This window comes from Solanum verrucosum, unplaced genomic scaffold (genome assembly GCF_900185275.1).
Source record: "Solanum verrucosum unplaced genomic scaffold, falcon-dt-bn FXZP01000278.1, whole genome shotgun sequence".
NCBI lineage: Eukaryota > Viridiplantae > Streptophyta > Magnoliopsida > Solanales > Solanaceae > Solanum > Solanum verrucosum.
Window position 1 is genome coordinate 6085703 of NW_026020332.1, and position 19075 is coordinate 6104777.

The following is a 19075-nucleotide window of genomic DNA, read 5'->3' on the forward strand; positions in this document are numbered from 1 at the left end:
AAATAAAAAGGCCCATGTGACCAAATCAATTTAAAAAGGAAAAATTGTATAAAATAGCAAACTATTAATTCAAATTAAGTGTTATAGCCATAGTTTATTTTAATTGTAATTCGCAATAAATATCTCCTTTTTTATTATCTGATTCGGTATACAAATAGTCATTTTATACATTTCGGTATAAAATGTATAAAATGCGTTTGTGTTTGTATAAAGCGAGAGAGAAAAGTTTATATACAAATACAAATACATATATTTTCGTCCTATACACTTATAATTATACAAATATAGATCTTATTATACAAATTACAATGTATAAATGAATTTATACAAAACTGAACAATTTGTATAAAATTGGATGTTTGTAGCGAATTATACAAATCAAAAGCTCCATAGCAAACATAAAATTTGTTATGGAGAGCAATTATGCAAACTATAATTATAACATACAAATATGATTTTTATGTTTGCTATATGTAAAAGTTGCTCATTTAAAAAAACAAAAATAGTGGTTGCTGAAGTTCCTGAACTTATGTACATATTCTGTATATCATCATATGAATATGCTAGCTCTTCAATATTTTCCTATAATTCGATTAATCTATCACTATCTTACATGTGAGCTTGCGATTTACGCAATAAATTCAATACAATATTTTAATATTTAGACATTGTAGAGATATTTATTTCCTTTACAGAATAATCATCATGTACAATAATATTTATGTTAGATTTTCAGCTCGAAATAAGAAAAAGATCAATTCAATTCTCGATGGAAATGAAATATTGCGAATTCTCTCCCAAATGGAAGATCATTCACATGTTATACCTAAATAAACTTGTGCCCCAAATAGAGTTTCTTAAAAGATTTCTCTTTCAAATTAAATAGTATTGAACTTGTATCACATGACAAACATTCTCTAAAAATATTTGCTTAGCAAAATAATTTATAGGTAAGAGTATTTTGATCCATAATTTTTATTAAATAAGTAATAAAGAAAAGGAAAAACTACATAAATGGGTCATAAAATTCAAAATAATTACATGTTTATACCTCTCAATTCTAAGTAATTCAAGAAATACCCATTCTTTCAAAAAAAAAAAATTACAGCCCATACCCAGACATTAAAGTTGATAATTTTCGCTTAACTAATACCAAATCAGTATCATATACTGTATTGGTATCATTAAGGTTTCCTTTCAGAAATTACTCATTAGTCAATGATACTATAAAAATATATGTATGTTGTTGTGGTATCTTTTAAGTTTCTTGTTCAAAAATTACTAATTAGTCAATGATACTATAAGAGTATATGTATATTGTTGTGGTATCATTAAGGTTTCTTATTCAGAAATTATTCATTAGTCAATATATATATATATATATACTGATTTAGTATCAATTAAGCAAAATTATCAGTCTTAATGAATCTAATATCGTATATGATAATAATTTAGTATCACTTAAACAAAATTAGTTGGGGGTATATAGTGTAATTATTTAGCAGGATATAAATATAATGGGCTATATATTTGTAAGGGAAAATTGTATGAAATAACAAACTATTAATTCAAATTAAATGTTATAGCCATAGTTTATTTTAATTGTAATTTGCAGCAAACATCCCTTTTTTTTTGCCATCTGATTCGGTATACAATTAGTCATTTTATACATTTCGATATAAAATGTATAAAATGCGTTTGTGTTTGTATAAAACGAGAGAGAAAAGTGAATATACAAATACAAATACATATATTTTCGTCATATACACTTATAATTATACAAATACAAATCTTATTATACAAATTACAATGTATAAATGAATTTATACAAAACTAAACAATTTGTATAAAATTAGATGTTTGTAGCGAATTATACAAATCAAAAGTTCCATAACAAACATAAAATTTGTTATGAAGTGCAATTATGCAAACTATAGCTACAACATACAAATATGATTTTTATGTTTGCTATATGTGAAAGTTGCTCTATGTGTAATCATTTCACTTTTATGGGGGTATTTGCTTAGTTTCCCTAAAGAAAACTATTAGGGCCTGTTTGGAAGGGCACCCAGCTGGTAATTGGATTTGGTGTAATTGGGTGTAATTACACTGTTTGTCCTATTTGGTTGGACATGTAATTACTTGATCAACAGATAATTTGGGTAATTGGCAGGGGGTAATTACACTCTCCAATTCACATGATGTAATTACCAACTGATTACTTTTTTTTTTTTTTTTTAATTTCTTTTTTATTTTTGATTTAGTTTTTTTACTTCTATTAGTTTAAGTTTTTTTTTTTAATTATTATTCTAAAAATTTCTAAAAGTTTATTTTATATTTTATATTATAATACTTTATTTTCTTCTCATTCTCAACCATACTTCATGTGATTCTATGCAATTTTTTCGTATTATCTACTTCTTTATGTCATGCTTATTTTCTCATTAGCATAATTTTATTAGTATTCTAATTTTTAAATTAAAATAGAATTTATTGTTATGTAAGGTTATAGACTTACGTTTTTTTTTTTAAAAAGAAATAAAAATAAATCATATTGTTGACACCCAATTTTGACCCTGCCCAATAGAAATTAGTTTTAAGCTTCTTTAATTTCAAATAATTAGCTTTACGACGTTCAAATATTTTTTCAAGTTACTTTTAAGAATTTCAGTTACTTTTCATAATATTTCAAATATTTCAAATAATAAATATATGTATATTTTATATATAGAATTAATATATCTTATAAACAAAAATCACCTCAAGATTTTACATTTTTAGATAAGTACGTTATTAATTTAGTTTAAATCATAATTGCCATTTCGAATATTAGTTCGTATTTTAAAATAATTACTTTGTAATCAAGTTGATTATTTTATATCGTTAGAATTATGAAGCTCATTAATTAATTTCTACTAACTCATCTTTTATTTAATTTTTAGCCGAATCACCAATTTAACTCAATTTAGCTACATCTTTGATCCCCGATTGGCCATAATTTAAATTATGTGGCCAAAACTTAATTTAATTCCCACCAATTTGATACCCTTAACCCATCTTAATGACCAAGTTGAATTTTATTTTGGCATTTCCAGCAAACTCCCCCAGCCCACACTCAACACCATATTTCAACCTACTTATATTATTTCCAACCGACCCAAATTTCAGCCCAATCCTTTTCCCCTTTAACCCGGCCCACCTTCCCTTTTCCTTCACAATAGAGACCCAGAAACAGTCCAAACGTTAACAGCAACATCAACAGCTAACGACAACTTCAGCTTCATGGCAAATACACGTCGAATTCACACCTTTGACGCATCCTGTGATTTTTTTTGTTCTCTTCTCCAAACGTCCCTTTCGATCCGTACACACACAACAGCAAACAGAAGGCATGCGTTTTTCCCTTTCCTCTTCCGGAATGGGGCAAAAATTTCAGAAAAAAAGTATTTATCCTAAATGGTGCAAGAAATTTTTGAGTTTTGAATTTCAAAATGGGCTTTGAATCCGAATTTTTCATCCATTTCCCCAAGCTCCGAACCCTAATTTCCCATCTATAAATCCCCTTCTTATTCATTGTGTTGGGGGATTTTTTTGGGGAGTTGGAAATTTTTTTGGGAACCAAGATACAGAGAGTAGCTTAAACACAGATTAGCTAAAAATATATAGAAGACATTCAAGGCAGAGGATATTTTAGTTCCGATTGAAGTACCGTGTTCAAAGGTGTATCTAGAGGGGCTGCCGTGGGTTCACGTGAACCCATGCTCCCCTCTCTAGATCATGTGTAGTAGTGTTATATTTTAAAAAAAAATAGATATGTGAACCCATGTTCAAAGTATATTATATAATAACGCGATGATGATTGGGTGCACCTTTCTAAGTGAGGATATAAATTTAAATCTTATATCTATCTTGTCTCTGTGAGTAACACCTTTCCAATTGGTTATCGGTTACACTTTTGACGTTTCAGCTAATTTTGCTTTTGTTTTTTTCCTTTAATCTTTCAAAATTTTCAAGTGTGTTACATTGAAAATTCCTAAAAAAAATTTAATAATTAAATCAATGTGTATATTAAAATTTAAAACTAGTAGTATTATACATTTTGAACCTATAATTTTTAAAATTTAATGGTTCATATACGAACTAAAAGTCAAATTGATCAAATTTATATTTAAAATATATTTTATCGTAATCGTGCACCCATCTAACCGAAATCCTGGATACGCTTCTGTCAGTGTTTCCATTCTGTTTCGCTATCGACTTCTTCAAGTTTCGTTTGAGATTCAAGATTTTTCCTTGGTTTCTTTCGCATTCGAAGTCTTGTGGTTGGAGGATTGTGGTTCTGCTCGCACCATCCCCATTTCGCTGCATTGAAAAAGGTAACACCTTTTCGATTTTCTCATCTTTTATATTTTTAAAATGGTGTTTCTCTCTGGTATTCTAGAAGTTGGTGTTGCCGTCGATGGTTATTGAGTTCTTGACATAACGATACACCTTATTTGTGATACCTTGGTTATTTCATTGTCTACTAATGAGGATTGTTTTCAATGTCGCTTATTCGTGCCTAGGCTCACTGCTTCGTTGTTGTTTATTTTAAGGGCACTCCATTATCTCTTCTTGAGTTTTATTTGCTCGAATGTCATGAGCCGACATGCCTTTGTTTTCCCTTATTTTGTTAAAATTAGTATCTAGTTTTCTTTCTAAGAGAAAGCAAAATCTCGGAAATTAGCTAATATGTAGTATGTTGTATTAGTTACTGTGTGTGGCCTGCATTAGCTAGCTGCTCCATTTTATTTTAGCTCGTGGTTATCCTATCGTTCAACATGTGTCGTTTGAATCAAGTTTACATTTCTATATTGCACAAATTCTAGTAAAAAATGCTTATGTTTGCAAGTTGAGTCCATACAAAATCTGAGTTTCCCTCTTTATTTTCCAGATTTGAATTCTAGTCGTTAAGGTTATTTGGAGTGTGATCTCTTTTGGTATTAATCTTTCATTGTGTGACATGAGGATTCTTTAATTTCAATATTAATTCACCGTGGCTTTGTTGGTTTATATTGTGCATATATTCTTAGCAGTTCATTTGATTACATGTCAATATGATAATATACTTGAAAACTGGGAATTGACAGAGGCTAAAAAGAGGAATGTGTTCATGATTTGCATACCATTTATGCCTACAGTTCTGGTTTGCATTTTAGTTGTGATTTCCTCGATTGAATAATGCATATAATATAATTTTGTTCTTTTAAAGAGTTAATGGTATTTGTGAATGTGCATTAAAATAATGTCCGCTATTTTCTCTCACCGCGGCAAATAAGTAGCAATTGTTAAAATTATTTGGGTTGATTAGTTAGTTCCATAATCTATTGGATAAGTGATCTGTTGTGCTGATTTGTCAATCATCTTACCTTTTTTTTAAAAAAAATTAGAACTGTGGGAATATTTTATCCTATGTTAATATAATTTTCTTTCCTTTTTGTATGTGACATCGGTCCGAGTTCACTACGAACTCCTATCTTCTCCCTTGCATTTTCGAGAAAGCCAAAAGGGCTCAAATCTCTTTTTCTGAGTCGGTCCTTCAAAAATTGACGAACAGGTCCCGAAATTGAAAGAAGCAACAAATCGAGAAATTGAATAGATTGGGCTTAGAGAGGCCCATTCTTCTTTGAGGAGTTGTATTTTGTTATTTTGGGGCCTAAGCCCTTATTATTTTAATTGTTATTATTGTGTTAGTTTAGGACAGGTGGAAGATGGGTCTAAGGCCCAAAGAAATAAATTTCAAAATTTAGTTTAGGACATGTACAAAAATGAGCTAGGATCTTTGGCCCAAAAAGAAAATAGGCCCAAGTACTGGCCCAGGCGGACAGATCCAGACTTGGGCCCAAATTTTCGTTCCCTACCTATTTAACTGCTATTATGTGTTTTATTTGTTAAAATTGATCTCAAGGTTTTAAAAATTCAATTCCCCAAAAAGAGTCCATTTCGAGCAAACACTTGTACTTTTTTCTAAAAATAAACAAGGTTATCACTATTTCAAGAATATTTATGAGTTATTTGCCTAACTAATATTTTTCCTTACCCTTAAAAATGATCTATAGTTTTAAACTATTTATTCGCAACTTAGACAAATATTCATATTACTTAAGATATTAGCCAAATAATTAATTGCCGGATAACCACATTAGCGGGTGTTCTAGATGCTTTAAAATCCTTCCTAGAACACTAATAAGAACCTCGAACCCCTTTTAAGTTTTCATCGATTTCCTGTTTTAATCCTTTGAAAATTAGTTTTCTTAATTTTATCTTAAAAATTAAGTGGCGACTCTTAAAACCAGTCAATTATTATTTCTTAATAAAACACATATTTATGTATGCTATGTTGAAATTTGCGATAAGAGTATTATGTTAAATTTTTTGTTTTGAATATATAACTTATGTTATATTTTCAGTTTCATTTGTTTTAGTAATATTGAATTCACATTTGTCACGACCTAGACCGTCGTGATTGACACCCACTATACTACTCCGGTGGGAGAACCATTACTACAACCCAACCAAGCAAATAATCTAAAAACTACGGCATTTAAATCAAACACTAAGGAAATAAAAATAGAGTTGTCATAAACTCTAACAAAAGTCTAACAATAATAACTAACAATGTGCAAGAATAACCTAGAACCTGAAAGTCATTGTACTAAAACATTTTAACAATGAACCAAGTCTAAACAAGAAGAGATATAGCCCTATACTAATGAACTAACTAAAACAAAGGTCTAAGTCCGGAAATGGTGGACATAGACGAAAGAGAATTTCATGACAGCTCGGAAGAATTGGCTCACCTTTGAATTCAAAGCGACGATCACTGATCTTCTAAGCGAGGTCTATCAATAGCCGCTTGAAGATGCTCTATACTCAACAAAAATAAGAGGAAGTGCAGTATCAGTACACAACCACATTGTACTGGTAGGATCACGCGGTTATCCCACTAGTGCAACATAAACAAGTCAAACAACATTATAATTGCATGCATACATATCAACATATACAATATCATCAACATTTACGAACAACGAATAACTTAACATTTTATGTCAAATCATTGGTCCTCTCATGGAACCCAAACCCAAACAGTTAACATGTCGAAATATGGCAATCGATCCCATATTTATGCCGAAACGTGGCAACCGATCCCATTTTTATGTCAAAACGTGGCAACCGATCCAAGTTAGTTATGCCAAAATGTGGCAAGCGATCTCATTCACACACCACAATCACAATCATAAGTATATCATCAAGATCATACATTTAAGTCATGATTTCATGGCATTCATCAATTATCTATCTCATTTACAATAAGTGTGATCAACATTGCAACATTCATCCATATACAAGTATCATAATGAAGCAAGAACAAGCAGACATCACACAATCATAGAATCACAACCATCACCTACCTCGAAACAAGTTTGAAACCCTAAGAAACTTGATCCTTCCCTTTTCGGATTCGTTCCACTTGTTCTTGGTCTACAAACATTCAATATAATACTGGAATCAATAAATAATTATTAATTACCCAGATTACTAACAATTATATGAACCCTAGATCGTACCCATGATCCCAATTATCCAAATTAAAGTTGCTTCCACCATATAATCTATAACAAAATCCTCCCCCATCAATATTCACCCATTCTATTATGTTCTACGGATCAAAAAATAAATTCGGGGAGTGAAAATCCTATCTTTAGCCTCAAGAATGGTGAAAAACGAGTAGGAGTAGCCTGAGAGTCGTTCCTTAGCTCAAAAAGTTGAAAAATGCATAATGAGGTCGTTTAGGAATTTATTAACGACTTTAATTCGCGTCGGGCCCATCACAGCGGCCACCACCCCCCCAAAGCGGCATCCTCGAGATAGAGAGTTATTTTAAGAATTCCAAAATTCTCATTTCACAACACACCTCTAACCCACAACTCTCAGTAAATACCCTTTACGCTAAGATCGATTTCGGGAGTTCTACTCGCCCGAATTCAATTTCGTAAAGTCGTACGAATTCCTTAACGAGTTATCTAACTACTCATGTAATCAAAATCATAAATGATTCACCCGATTGTTACCAGATTTCCCTACACCTCAATGACTCCAATTTCGTCCAAATATGGACAAGGTTGGAAAAATCCAAATACTACGAAAAAGTTTTCCGTCCCCAAATTTTCCCCCGTTGGCTTTTCTATAATGAAGGAAACATGTCGTTACAACTTTGCAAGTCATTTTTTAATTAGACTTGATAAATTATCTTTTTGTCAAACAATTTAATAATTTATGACGTTTTATATATTAATCTTTTTATCAAACATGCATTTCACGATGTTCGTAGAAACTTCATACTTTTAGTTTTTATGATCAATTCAATTGAAATATATTAATTTGAAATAATATAAATCAATTATTTTTTCATAATATTAGTTAAGAACAAATGTTTATTAATTAATATATATCTTAAATATTTAATTTAATATCATTTATATAGTTTCTTATTTGTCTTGTATAAATTTTAAATAATTAATTTTTTTTAAAAAAATTAATATGATTTTATGATTGCAATTGTGCATCCAAACACGATATATGTAATTACAGTGTGCATCAAAACATGACATATGTAATTACAGTGTAATTACAATATGACAACCAAACATGTCAGTGTAATTACTAGATTATGTAATTACTAAGCAGGTAATTACTACCCTAGTAATTACACCAATTTCAATTACCAGGCGACTTTCCAAACAGACTCTGACCAAAGATTTGAGATTCAACAATTGGACCCAAAATAGAGAAAATGAGTCCATGAAAAAAACAAAAAAAAGAAACTGGGCTTTATCACCTTTCACATTCATAAACTTTGAAGAAGCCCAACAACAACAGCCTAGAATCAAGAACAGAACTAGCAGAGTGTCGTCCCTGTAACTCTGACACATCCCGGCGGTCGAATGCTTCAAGCTCTCCTTGAATTCCGAAAACACAAATCTCACATCAAACAGGTTGGTTCACTTCTCTTTCACCTTTCTTCTTTTCCCAGAAAACTTCAACTTCAACAGTTTCATCTACTACTTTCTTCATCTTCTGCAAAACCAACATATACTAGCCAATATTCATCTTCAGCTATATTCTCTGCTGTTGAAAAATCAGATAGTTTAAGCATTTCGGGTAATAGAGGTGAGATCTTGAACAACCCCATCATCAAAGATTGCCTTCTTAAGCTATCTGAGATTTCCCCTGCAACTGTTCGTAGATATTGGAGAGTTTCTGTGTTGAATCCTAATGATATTCTTGAAATTCTGTTGGGTTTTCAAAATGATAGTGGAGTTTTTGATGTTGAGGTTAAAAAGATTGAATCTTTATGGGGAATTTATATGTGGGCTAGTAAGCAGAGTAAGAGTTTTAGGCATCTTACTAAGGCCTCTGAGATCATTGCCACAATGCTTGTCCATGCTGGGTTGTTCAAGGAAGTTGAATGCTTGGTTTCATTGTTGGATACCCAAGGAACTTTCTTGGATAATCATGAGATTTACAGTAATCTAATTGAAGTGTTTGTGGGTGATTATCGATTAGAGAATGCTATTGGATGTTATGATCGAATGAGGATGCGAGGTGTATCCCCATTGATTTCATGTTACAGGGTTATCCTTGAGTTTTTGATTCAAATACATGAAACACAGTTGGCATTTCAAATTTATGTTGATGCTATAGCTATTGGCTTGGGAAGGAATGTATCTGAAGGGGGTATATATGAGGGTGTTATCAGACTGTTATGTGCTGATGCGAAAGTTCAGGATGCCAGGAATCTGGTTAAGAAGGTCCTGGCTTTTGGAATTGAACCTAATTATTTAATCCTCGATTCTATTGCTTCTGGTTATTGTAATAAACGAGATTATGATGATCTGCTGAGTTTCTTTGTCGAGATTAGTTGTATTCCTGATGTAACCATAGTCAATAAGCTCATCCAGTCTGTCTGTGGACAGTTTGGTGTTGTAAGTGGGAACTCATACGTGCTGAAGTTAGATCAACTTGGTTTCTGTATGAATGAAATAGCATTTGGGATTTTGATTGGATGGGCTTGTCGTGAAGGAAAACTGAAGGATGCATTCTTTTATCTCTCAGAGATCCTGTCAAGAAATCTAACGCCCAATATATATTCCTATGATGCTATTCTTAGTAGGCTTTTCAAGGAGGGTATGTGGAAACACTATCAAGACATTCTTCAAGAAATGGAGGATCAGGGAGTAGAGCCTCAATTATCAACTTTCAGGGTTCTTTTAGCTGGATTTTGTAAAGCTAGGCAATTTGATGAAGTGAACACAGTGGTATCTAAGATGGTAGATCGTGGCTTGGTCCAACTAGCGCCTACAGAAGATCCACTTTCTGGAGCTTTTGGATTCTTAGGTCTCAATTCTTCTGCCGTGAAAATCAGAAGAGACAATGATATAAAATTTCATAAAGCAGAATTTTTTGATAATCTTGGGAATGGGCTTTATCTGGATACAGATGTCGATGAGTATGAGAGAGTTATTCATAAAGTCCTTAATGATGCCATGCTTCCTGATTTTAATGCTGTTGTATGGAAGGATTACATGAAAAAAGACATGAAAGATGTTGTGCTGATGGTGGATCAAATGTTCTGTTGGGGACAAGAAATATCTCTGGGTGCTCTGGATGCCTTAGTGAAAGGGCTGTGTGCATCCAGCATTTGTATTAAGACCATTTCTGGTCTGTTGGAGAAAGTTCCAAATTTTACACATCAGCTTGATCAAGAAACTCTAAATGAGCTTGTTCAGAAATACAGCAAAAAGGGTTCTGTGCACAGGGCAAGAGCAATCTTGCATGGCATGCTAAGTAGACATCTAAGACTTGATAGTGAAACTCATACTGCTCTGATGATGGGCTTATGCAAGAAAGGGGATCTGAGTGGTCTAACTTCTTACTGGAAGTTTGCACGAACTAATAATTGGTTACCTGATTTGAAGGATGGAAAGACACTCTTCAGTCGCCTATGCAGGCGAAGACGGCTTAATGAAGCACTGGAGCTTTTTAATGCCTTGCTGGCGCTCTACCCTGATGAAGTATGTGATGCTCTTCATGTGTTCCTTGAAGAGCTCAGTGCTAAAGGGTTCAAAAGCTCTGCTAAGATTCTGGCAAAGGAAATCTTAAGCCAGGGCTTTATTTCTAGTCACTTGGCTCATTGCTATCTTATTCAGGAGTTTTGCAATTGGAGAAGTTTTCGAGAAGCTGCTGTTGTCTGTGATAACATGCTTGCTAAGGACTGGATCCCGCCCTTGGATGCATCTCTTCAATTAATTCCTCAGCTGTGTAGGTCCGGTAATTTTGACAAAGCTGTTGCGCTGAAAGATATTTGTTTAAGAGACGAGCCTCCAGCTGTGCTTCCTTTACACTGTGCTTTAATTCATGGGTATTTCACGTCAGGCAGGGTCAGAGAAGCAACCAGTCTCTTCCAAGAGACATTGGCAAAGGAGCTATTTCTGAGTGTCGAAATTTGTGATGTTCTGTTTCAAGGCTACTGTCAAGCTAACAAGAGGGAGAAAGTTGAGGAGCTGCTTGGTGTCGTGATACGTAAGAACTTAGGTATCAGCATCACAAGTTACCGCAATATAGTGCGGCTGATGTGTACTGGAGGCAAGGTATCTACAGCATTATGCCTGAAAGACCATGTGCTTAAACAAAGCAACCCTCCTACAGCTGTGATATATAACATTTTGATTTATTCCCTTTTCTCAACTAATAAAACCTCAGTTGTTAATACTCTTGTACATGAGATCCTAGGTAAAGGACTGCAGCTAGATGAGGTGACTTACAATTATCTCGTTCAGGGGTTCTGCCGGTGTAAAGATTTGTCATCTGCCACACGATATCTAAAGTATATGATGGAGAAAGATCTGAGACCAAGTAACCGTAGTTTGAGAGAGGTCATCAAATGCCTTTGTTGTTATGGGGAGCTTGAAGAAGCTTTAACCTTGAGCAAAGAAATGGAGTTCAGAGGTTGGAATCATGGTTCAGTCATTCAAAATAATATAGTGGAGACCCTTCTTTCTAATGGTAAGCTAGGTGAAGCCATAAACTTTTTGGACTGGATGGCAATAAAATGCCTCATTCCTGAAAATATTGATTACAATTATCTTATTAAGCGACTTTGTCAGCACGGAAGGGTAGATAAATCAGTAGATCTTATGGACATCATGTTGAGAAACGGGAACGTGCCAGAGTCCAGCAGTTTTGATTACGTTGTTCAAAGTTTCTGTACCTGGCGTAAACTGGATGTAGCCCTGACTTTCCATGCGGAGATGTTATGTAGAAATCAAAGGCCAAGCATAAATACTTGGAGCATTCTGATCAAGTGCTTAAGTGAAGGAGGACAACTTGCAGAGGCAGAGAAACAACTCGATTCAATGGTTCAGCTTGGAGAAATCCCGAGGAGGGAAACATATTCCTTGCTGATCAACATGTATCGCTCTCAGAACAATCTTAACAAGGCATCCGAGCTCCTACGTTCAATGCAACGTTCTGGTTATGAACCTGACTTTGAAACTCACTGGTCTCTGATAAGCAATTTGAGGGATTCAAGTGATAATGTAAATGATGGGAAGCAGAATGGGGGATTTTTGTCCAGATTTCTTTCTGAAATTGGATTTTCTAGAAAGAATTAAAGGGGGATGACATATGTTGTACCATATTTTGTGAATGAATAAGCTTTGTTGTTTGCTATTCTCTTTTTAGCTTACTAGTTCTGGACACGCGTGCTTTGCACGTGAATCCCACAAAAATATTATATATAGTATGAATTATGTTAAAATCATAGTATTATTTTCCCCTAACATCACTATTCTGTATTCTTTGCCTTAATTCTTGTCTTTCCCTATAGTTTATGTTCCCTCCATTTTATTTTTATTGTTTTCTTTGTTATTAAAAAGTGAATTTACTTTCACTTTCGATTGTAATTTATAAATATGTAAAATTTATTTTAAAGAATTTTAAAATATTCTATTTGAACTCATGAAACGACATAAAATAATTAGATAATTTAACCTTTGTATTCTGAATCATGATTCATAAGTAAATATGCATACACATTTCAAAATGGTGAATACATGTGAAAATGCTTTCTTTCAAAAAAATAAATATGAAAGGTTTATTTAAGGAAATAGAAGCAACATTTTTTTTTTTATTAAACTTACTGATCAAAGAGAGCATGGAAAAATAATTTTTTAGTGGCTTGAAGCCATCCTTGCATTCATTGTTTCACAAGCTATGCTTATCAAATAATCCATGAACATCTCCATATATATAATTGTTAGCAATTACATTGAAGTTGACAATAATAATGTGAAATAAGTGTCATCAAGATAACTCTTCTGTAACATCTCGCAATTTGAAATAGCTAGGAAGAAACTTAGAACTGGAAATAGTCATTTTTGGAAATAATGAAAATCTGGAAATTTGTTTTAGTTAGGAAAAAGTTGAGCTTTGGTCAACTTCAAATGGCCATAACTCCTAGCTCAGGGTGAATTAGGTGTACTTCCAGATATGGTTGGAATGATCTTTCCAACGCCGCCGAGTTTGCACGATTCTGAGTTCGTATGAGTGAGTTAAGCCCTTTGAAAGTTGGGCGGTGCGATTAAGGAAAGTCTAATCCGAATTTTTTGAAGGATAGATTAGTCTTTTCCTTACCCAATTAATTTAATTCATTTTAGTGAATTAATTAAGGGTCAAATCAGAATGAGATCAGTTTAGTCAATTGGAAATTCACGCTAGGGCTTGGAGAAAAGAGAAAAGAGGAGAAAGGAGAAGAATAGCTCAGATTTCGCTAAGATCGTGCGATTTGGTGGTGGATTTCGCCAAGGAATTAATCTTACAAGGTATGTGAGTCTTTCATAGTGTTGAGTTCATTCACCCACGCGTCAAACATGTTTAGTTCAGCGAAATTTGTCCTAAAAGAGTTTGAAAGTTGATGTTCTTGACATATATTCTTGAATTTGAATGTTGTACTTGAATTGGGTTGAATTGAGGAGTTTTTGAGATTTTATGTTGAGTTTTAGAGTTGTTTTGAGTTAGGTTCTTGAGTACATATGTTGGGTATCGGAATCTAAAATGAATTTGAGAATAATAGTCGAGTTTAGGCGAATTGGGGCTGTAAAACGGAGAAGAAAAAAGTCGAGCGTGATCTGGCGGCATTAGTTAGTTATCATTAGATCCAATGTCGCTATAGGCTTCAGGGATATTTACAAAGAATGTTAAATGTCTCTAAAAAAACACATTTAGTGATAACTAAGTTATTGCCATTAATTAATTACCGCTAAAATTATTTTTGGTGTGGTGTAGGCATTTGGACAATATTTGGTCGAAATTGAAAAACCGGTATTTGAAGAAAAAGAGACATCGAAAATAAGTTGTGTTTAGATATGCACTTCAAGTTAAAAGATTTGTGAAGTAAAGTTATTTCTTCACTCGAAACATTTCTTAAATGTGTGTTTTTTACCTTCCTCTAGTAATTGCAAATCCTTATAAATGATCTGATATTTGCAAATACTTTGTGATTAATATAAAAAGGAGTCTTGAGCGGTGAAAATAGTTTCTTACAATTTACTGCATATTGGAATCAATAATATTGACCCTGAGGTAACAAATATGATAAAAAATTTGGAAACAACAAAGTTTATACAAAAAACCTATCTAATCGTTTAATATAAAATCATATCTTTTCTAGGAAATAATTAAAAATAGTCGAATATAAGCTGGCTCTAACTAATCAATGAAACGTACTAAATATATAGTCCAAAACCATGCCAGGATTCTCCTTAGATCTCGGAGATATTTTATATGTGGGAAGAAAATCGTTAAAAATTCTAAAAATACTCATTATTTATTAGTAATTTCTAAAAATACTCATTTCAAATTATTTTGTCGTTTTAGAAAATCAAAACATTTTATTATTAATAGTGACTATTTTCAAAGACTATAAACATATGGTGATATTATGATTGTTTAAACACCAATAAAGAGTAAAATAGTTTATAATTCATCCTAATTTCTACAATATTTTTAAGGAAGGTGTAAAAAAATTAATAACCACAGATAATTTGAGACGGAGTAAGTACAAACATATATAAAAATGAACAACATGAACGTACGTACTTGATATAAATCTCATAATGCAAACCATATAATTGTTTGTACAGAAGAATCATTGATCATTACACACAAATAAGAAACTTGAAAAGAAAAAGAGAGAAACAAATTAAAGATCAGACGAAACAAATACTCTCAAATCATGACAAACACAAAATTAATGATTCAATGATTGACGAGATAGGGCGATAGCGGAGAGGAAGACGAGGAGTATGATGAGTACAACTCCTGCAAATGAACCAACTAAAGATCCTGATGTTCTATGGCAAAACGAATCGTACTGTTGACAGATTGGGAACCAATTTGTCTTTCTATTTCCCTTATGTGCTAAGTACACTATTGCTGCTGATGCTGATGCTCCTGCTGTCAATAGCCCCAACATTGCCTTCATTCATTTCAACAACCTTAATTAATTAGTTCACACATGTTTCTCTTTTTCGATAGTGAACTTTGATTAACATTTTAAAATGATCCACATCTGAAAAAGTTACAACTTGTACTACTACTTCTTTTTTAAAAATAATTTTTGAATGTATAAATAATTTTAATTATAATATATTGAGTTGAAGAACAGAAACATGACAACTAATTTGGGACTGAGGGAGTAATTTCCTTGGTAGAGAATGTAACTAACATTTGGTTAAACATATTGATAGTGCAAAAAAGATGACTATATAAGTCGGTGTATGCCAGTTAAATTCTAATCTAAATATTCCTTCACTCTTAATATATCGATAGTTTTTAAGTCCTATCCACCGATGGTGATGAGATATCGTCTACAAAAATAGATCATTAATTTAACAAGTAATTTCTATAGTAATCTGATAGTGTAAAAAATATTTATACCGCGTCAAAGAATATTAAGGCAATTCTGGTTGCTTGTGCGTGGCTCCTCATGATGTGGTAGATAGACAGCCCCAAAGAAAGTACTAGATATGCACTTACTATGGCATTTGCCACTACAAAGAACCTGTAAAAATCAACATGTGAACTAGTTATTAGTTACTAAAAAAAAAAAAAGGTCCATGCATCTAAATTGTTTATACACATACTAACATGTTGATTAAAAAGCGCGTATAAGTTAGTTTAACCAGCTTATAAGCTTGATCAAACATGAAGTGCTTACGTGAATGTGGGAAGATCGTTATACTTGGCCTTGAAACGAACAAATTGAGTGAAAAAAGGAAGTGTTTCATTAGTAGTTCCCATGGCAATGACACTTCCTAATGTTGCAATTATGGCAATTATCCTTATAAACAAGTCTAGTATAGACATTCCTCTATTCACCCCACTTTTTGTTGTCTTTGAAGCATGTCCAAGTACAAGAGCACCTGCCTTCATTTTTTTCTTCTTGAAGAGTTGCTAAAAAATATTTTGAGAAATTAAAGGTTTTTTTACAAGAAAAGAAAGAAGAGGAAGATTTTGGTATTTTGGTGATTGGTTTAGAGGGGCGACATGTTAATTTATATGCACATCATAGAGCATATACCTACTATGTGGTGCCTTAACTACATGTCTTGGGTTTGAACTTTGAGTATGAAAAAAATCCTGATGGGAGTGCCAACCCCGAATGAGTTTTGTAGTGCGTGATCTAAATTTAATCGGGGCTTCAATGTGAACTCCAAACACCACGTAGAAAATCAATAAATAAATAAAATATAGAGCATATACCTTTTTGAGTTTTTTCCCAAAATGAACCAGCTCACCAAACATGTTAAGCCAAGTGGCATCATTCATAAAGAGCTACATTCCTCTTTGGATTTCAATATTTTTATGTGTCATTTTCTTGCCAATTTTATAATGTTTACTTGTACTTATCTCTAATTATTAACTCATTTTTCTATAATCTTTTGAACAAAAAAAAAACATGTCGCAACTAATTACTCTACAACATTATCTGCGTTCATTTTCTATCTTAGTTTGATTTAAGATCAAATTTAAGAACATATAAAATATGTCATTTGAATCTTTTTATGTTAAATATGTCATGTCATTCTTATAAGGATGTGTTATGTTAAGGACAAAACATCGATGTTGAAAATGTATATTGAAATATAAGAAGGTGATATTATTTTTGAATTATTTTTTTTTAGAAAAAACTAAGAACACATAGGTTGCTGAATTGTGTGATTTTATTTATTTGATTATAAATTTAATGTTTTCTTAAATATATATGTTCCTAACTAATTCTTTTTCATGAGTTAAACCTGTAAATAAAAAAATTATAACAGTTACAACGCAATTTAAATCCAGTACCTCCTTCTGTTATGATAAATTGTGTAACTACATCATTATTAAAGAAAAAGTACTAACTTTTATTTACTTAATTATAGTATTTTTAACACACATAGTCCCATTTTCAATTTAGATGTATGGTTTGTATTCTCAATTCAGAAACTCATCTGTCGTATTAACTTCAAATATACATTGGTTTTGTTTTAATATAATCGAATTTAGAAGTGTTTGTTATTGCTGTTATATTGGAGCCACTCAACATTAATCATCATTTTAGCCTTTCAGTTTAAGTACAATATTCCAGTTAAAATATCAATAATATTTCTCAAGAAAATGGACTGTCTTTTCGTATATTGTCAAATCGTTTATCACTAAAAATTGTAATGTAGTGGTAAGTATTTACAAGTAGAATCCGTGAATTTGACTTTAGCATGAAATATTTACTTATAAATTCAAATTTTTGAATACAAAATTTAAATTAATCGAGTCTCAAAATAAATATTTATACTGCATTATTTCAAAATAAAAAATTAGAGGCAAACTGTTTAACTGCCACAACCTACTCTTGTCACTTTTTAATAATTGTCCACCTACGTCAAGTAATATACCTTCATGATTCCAACTCCATTATTATTATTCTTTCCCTTAAATGGAATACTTTTATGTTCATTAGCTTAAAAGGGAAAAAAAATGTACTAGCTTGCATGTGTGTGATAAGATCCACTACTTCATATCCTTGTCCACATGGGGTACCTAGGATACACGTAGAAATTTAGTGATAATAGATTTTTTTTTTAATTAATCGTAATATTTATTATCATAAAAATATTTAGCGATAATTAAAGTAATGTTATTGTACTTAAAATTTGTAAATTTATTAGCAATATTTATATAGAGTATTAGTTATAAATACACGTATTTATTATTGTCGCTAAATATAATATATCAATAATTATATTATGTCGCTAAATAATTACCGCAAAATCTCTTTTATTTGTTGTAGTGATATCAGAAGGAATGGAAATTAATTTTTAAAATATATCTATAATAAATATGTAAATTATTTCCTTGACTTTTCTTATATTTAAATTAATTTTGAATTTCTCTTTTGATCGAACCTTTTTCTGTACCTGACGAAAGTTTTAATGCATCGATATAGTCCTTTGTTTTATGTTTTTCTAAAAGAAAATTCTGTTTGTCGCGGCTTGTGCGTATTAATAAAAATGAAAATACCCTCACAAAGGTATCTTCTTTTTTGGAGAAGATAAAATAAAATAAAGGTTGATTAGTTGGATAGTGGCCTAAGTGATTATTCTTTCTTGCTAACCAATCCAATTTGTTCGAGCTATAATTCCTTGGAATAAGATATATTATCTTTTATATTATTACTAGTTACGAAGATTCCGTGTGCACGGATTCAATATTTATTCATAAATTTATATTTAAATAATATTAATTTAATGATATTAAATCATTTCATTAAGTGTAAAATAAATATTTGATAAATATTATTAGTATTGATAAATATTTAGTGGTATTGATTAAATTATTTTAAGTTCTTACTCTAAAATAAATTATACTATGTTTGTGTGGCAGTATCGTCTCTTTTTTTTGTGCGTAAATTAAATTTAATGTGAAGAGGTCT

General features: G+C 31.8%; 2 protein-coding genes across 2 annotated transcripts; one reads left to right on the plus strand and one right to left on the minus strand.

Moving 5' to 3' along the window:
* The first annotated feature begins 8906 nt into the window (after positions 1 to 8906).
* On the plus strand, positions 8907 to 12784 carry LOC125836158 (pentatricopeptide repeat-containing protein At5g15280, mitochondrial). The gene has a single exon (XM_049515257.1). It carries the CDS (start codon positions 8988 to 8990, stop codon positions 12714 to 12716), a length of 3729 nt encoding a protein of 1242 aa, XP_049371214.1. The 5' UTR covers positions 8907 to 8987; the 3' UTR covers positions 12717 to 12784.
* A 2535-nt stretch (positions 12785 to 15319) lies between these two features.
* Positions 15320 to 16608, minus strand: LOC125836187 (casparian strip membrane protein 1). The gene is made up of 3 exons (XM_049515292.1): positions 16322 to 16608; positions 16042 to 16165; positions 15320 to 15580 (listed from the first exon to the last, which is right to left on the minus strand). Exons 1-3 carry the CDS (start codon positions 16534 to 16536, stop codon positions 15353 to 15355), a joined length of 567 nt encoding a protein of 188 aa, XP_049371249.1. The 5' UTR covers positions 16537 to 16608; the 3' UTR covers positions 15320 to 15352.
* Positions 16609 to 19075: the final 2467 nt, after the last annotated feature.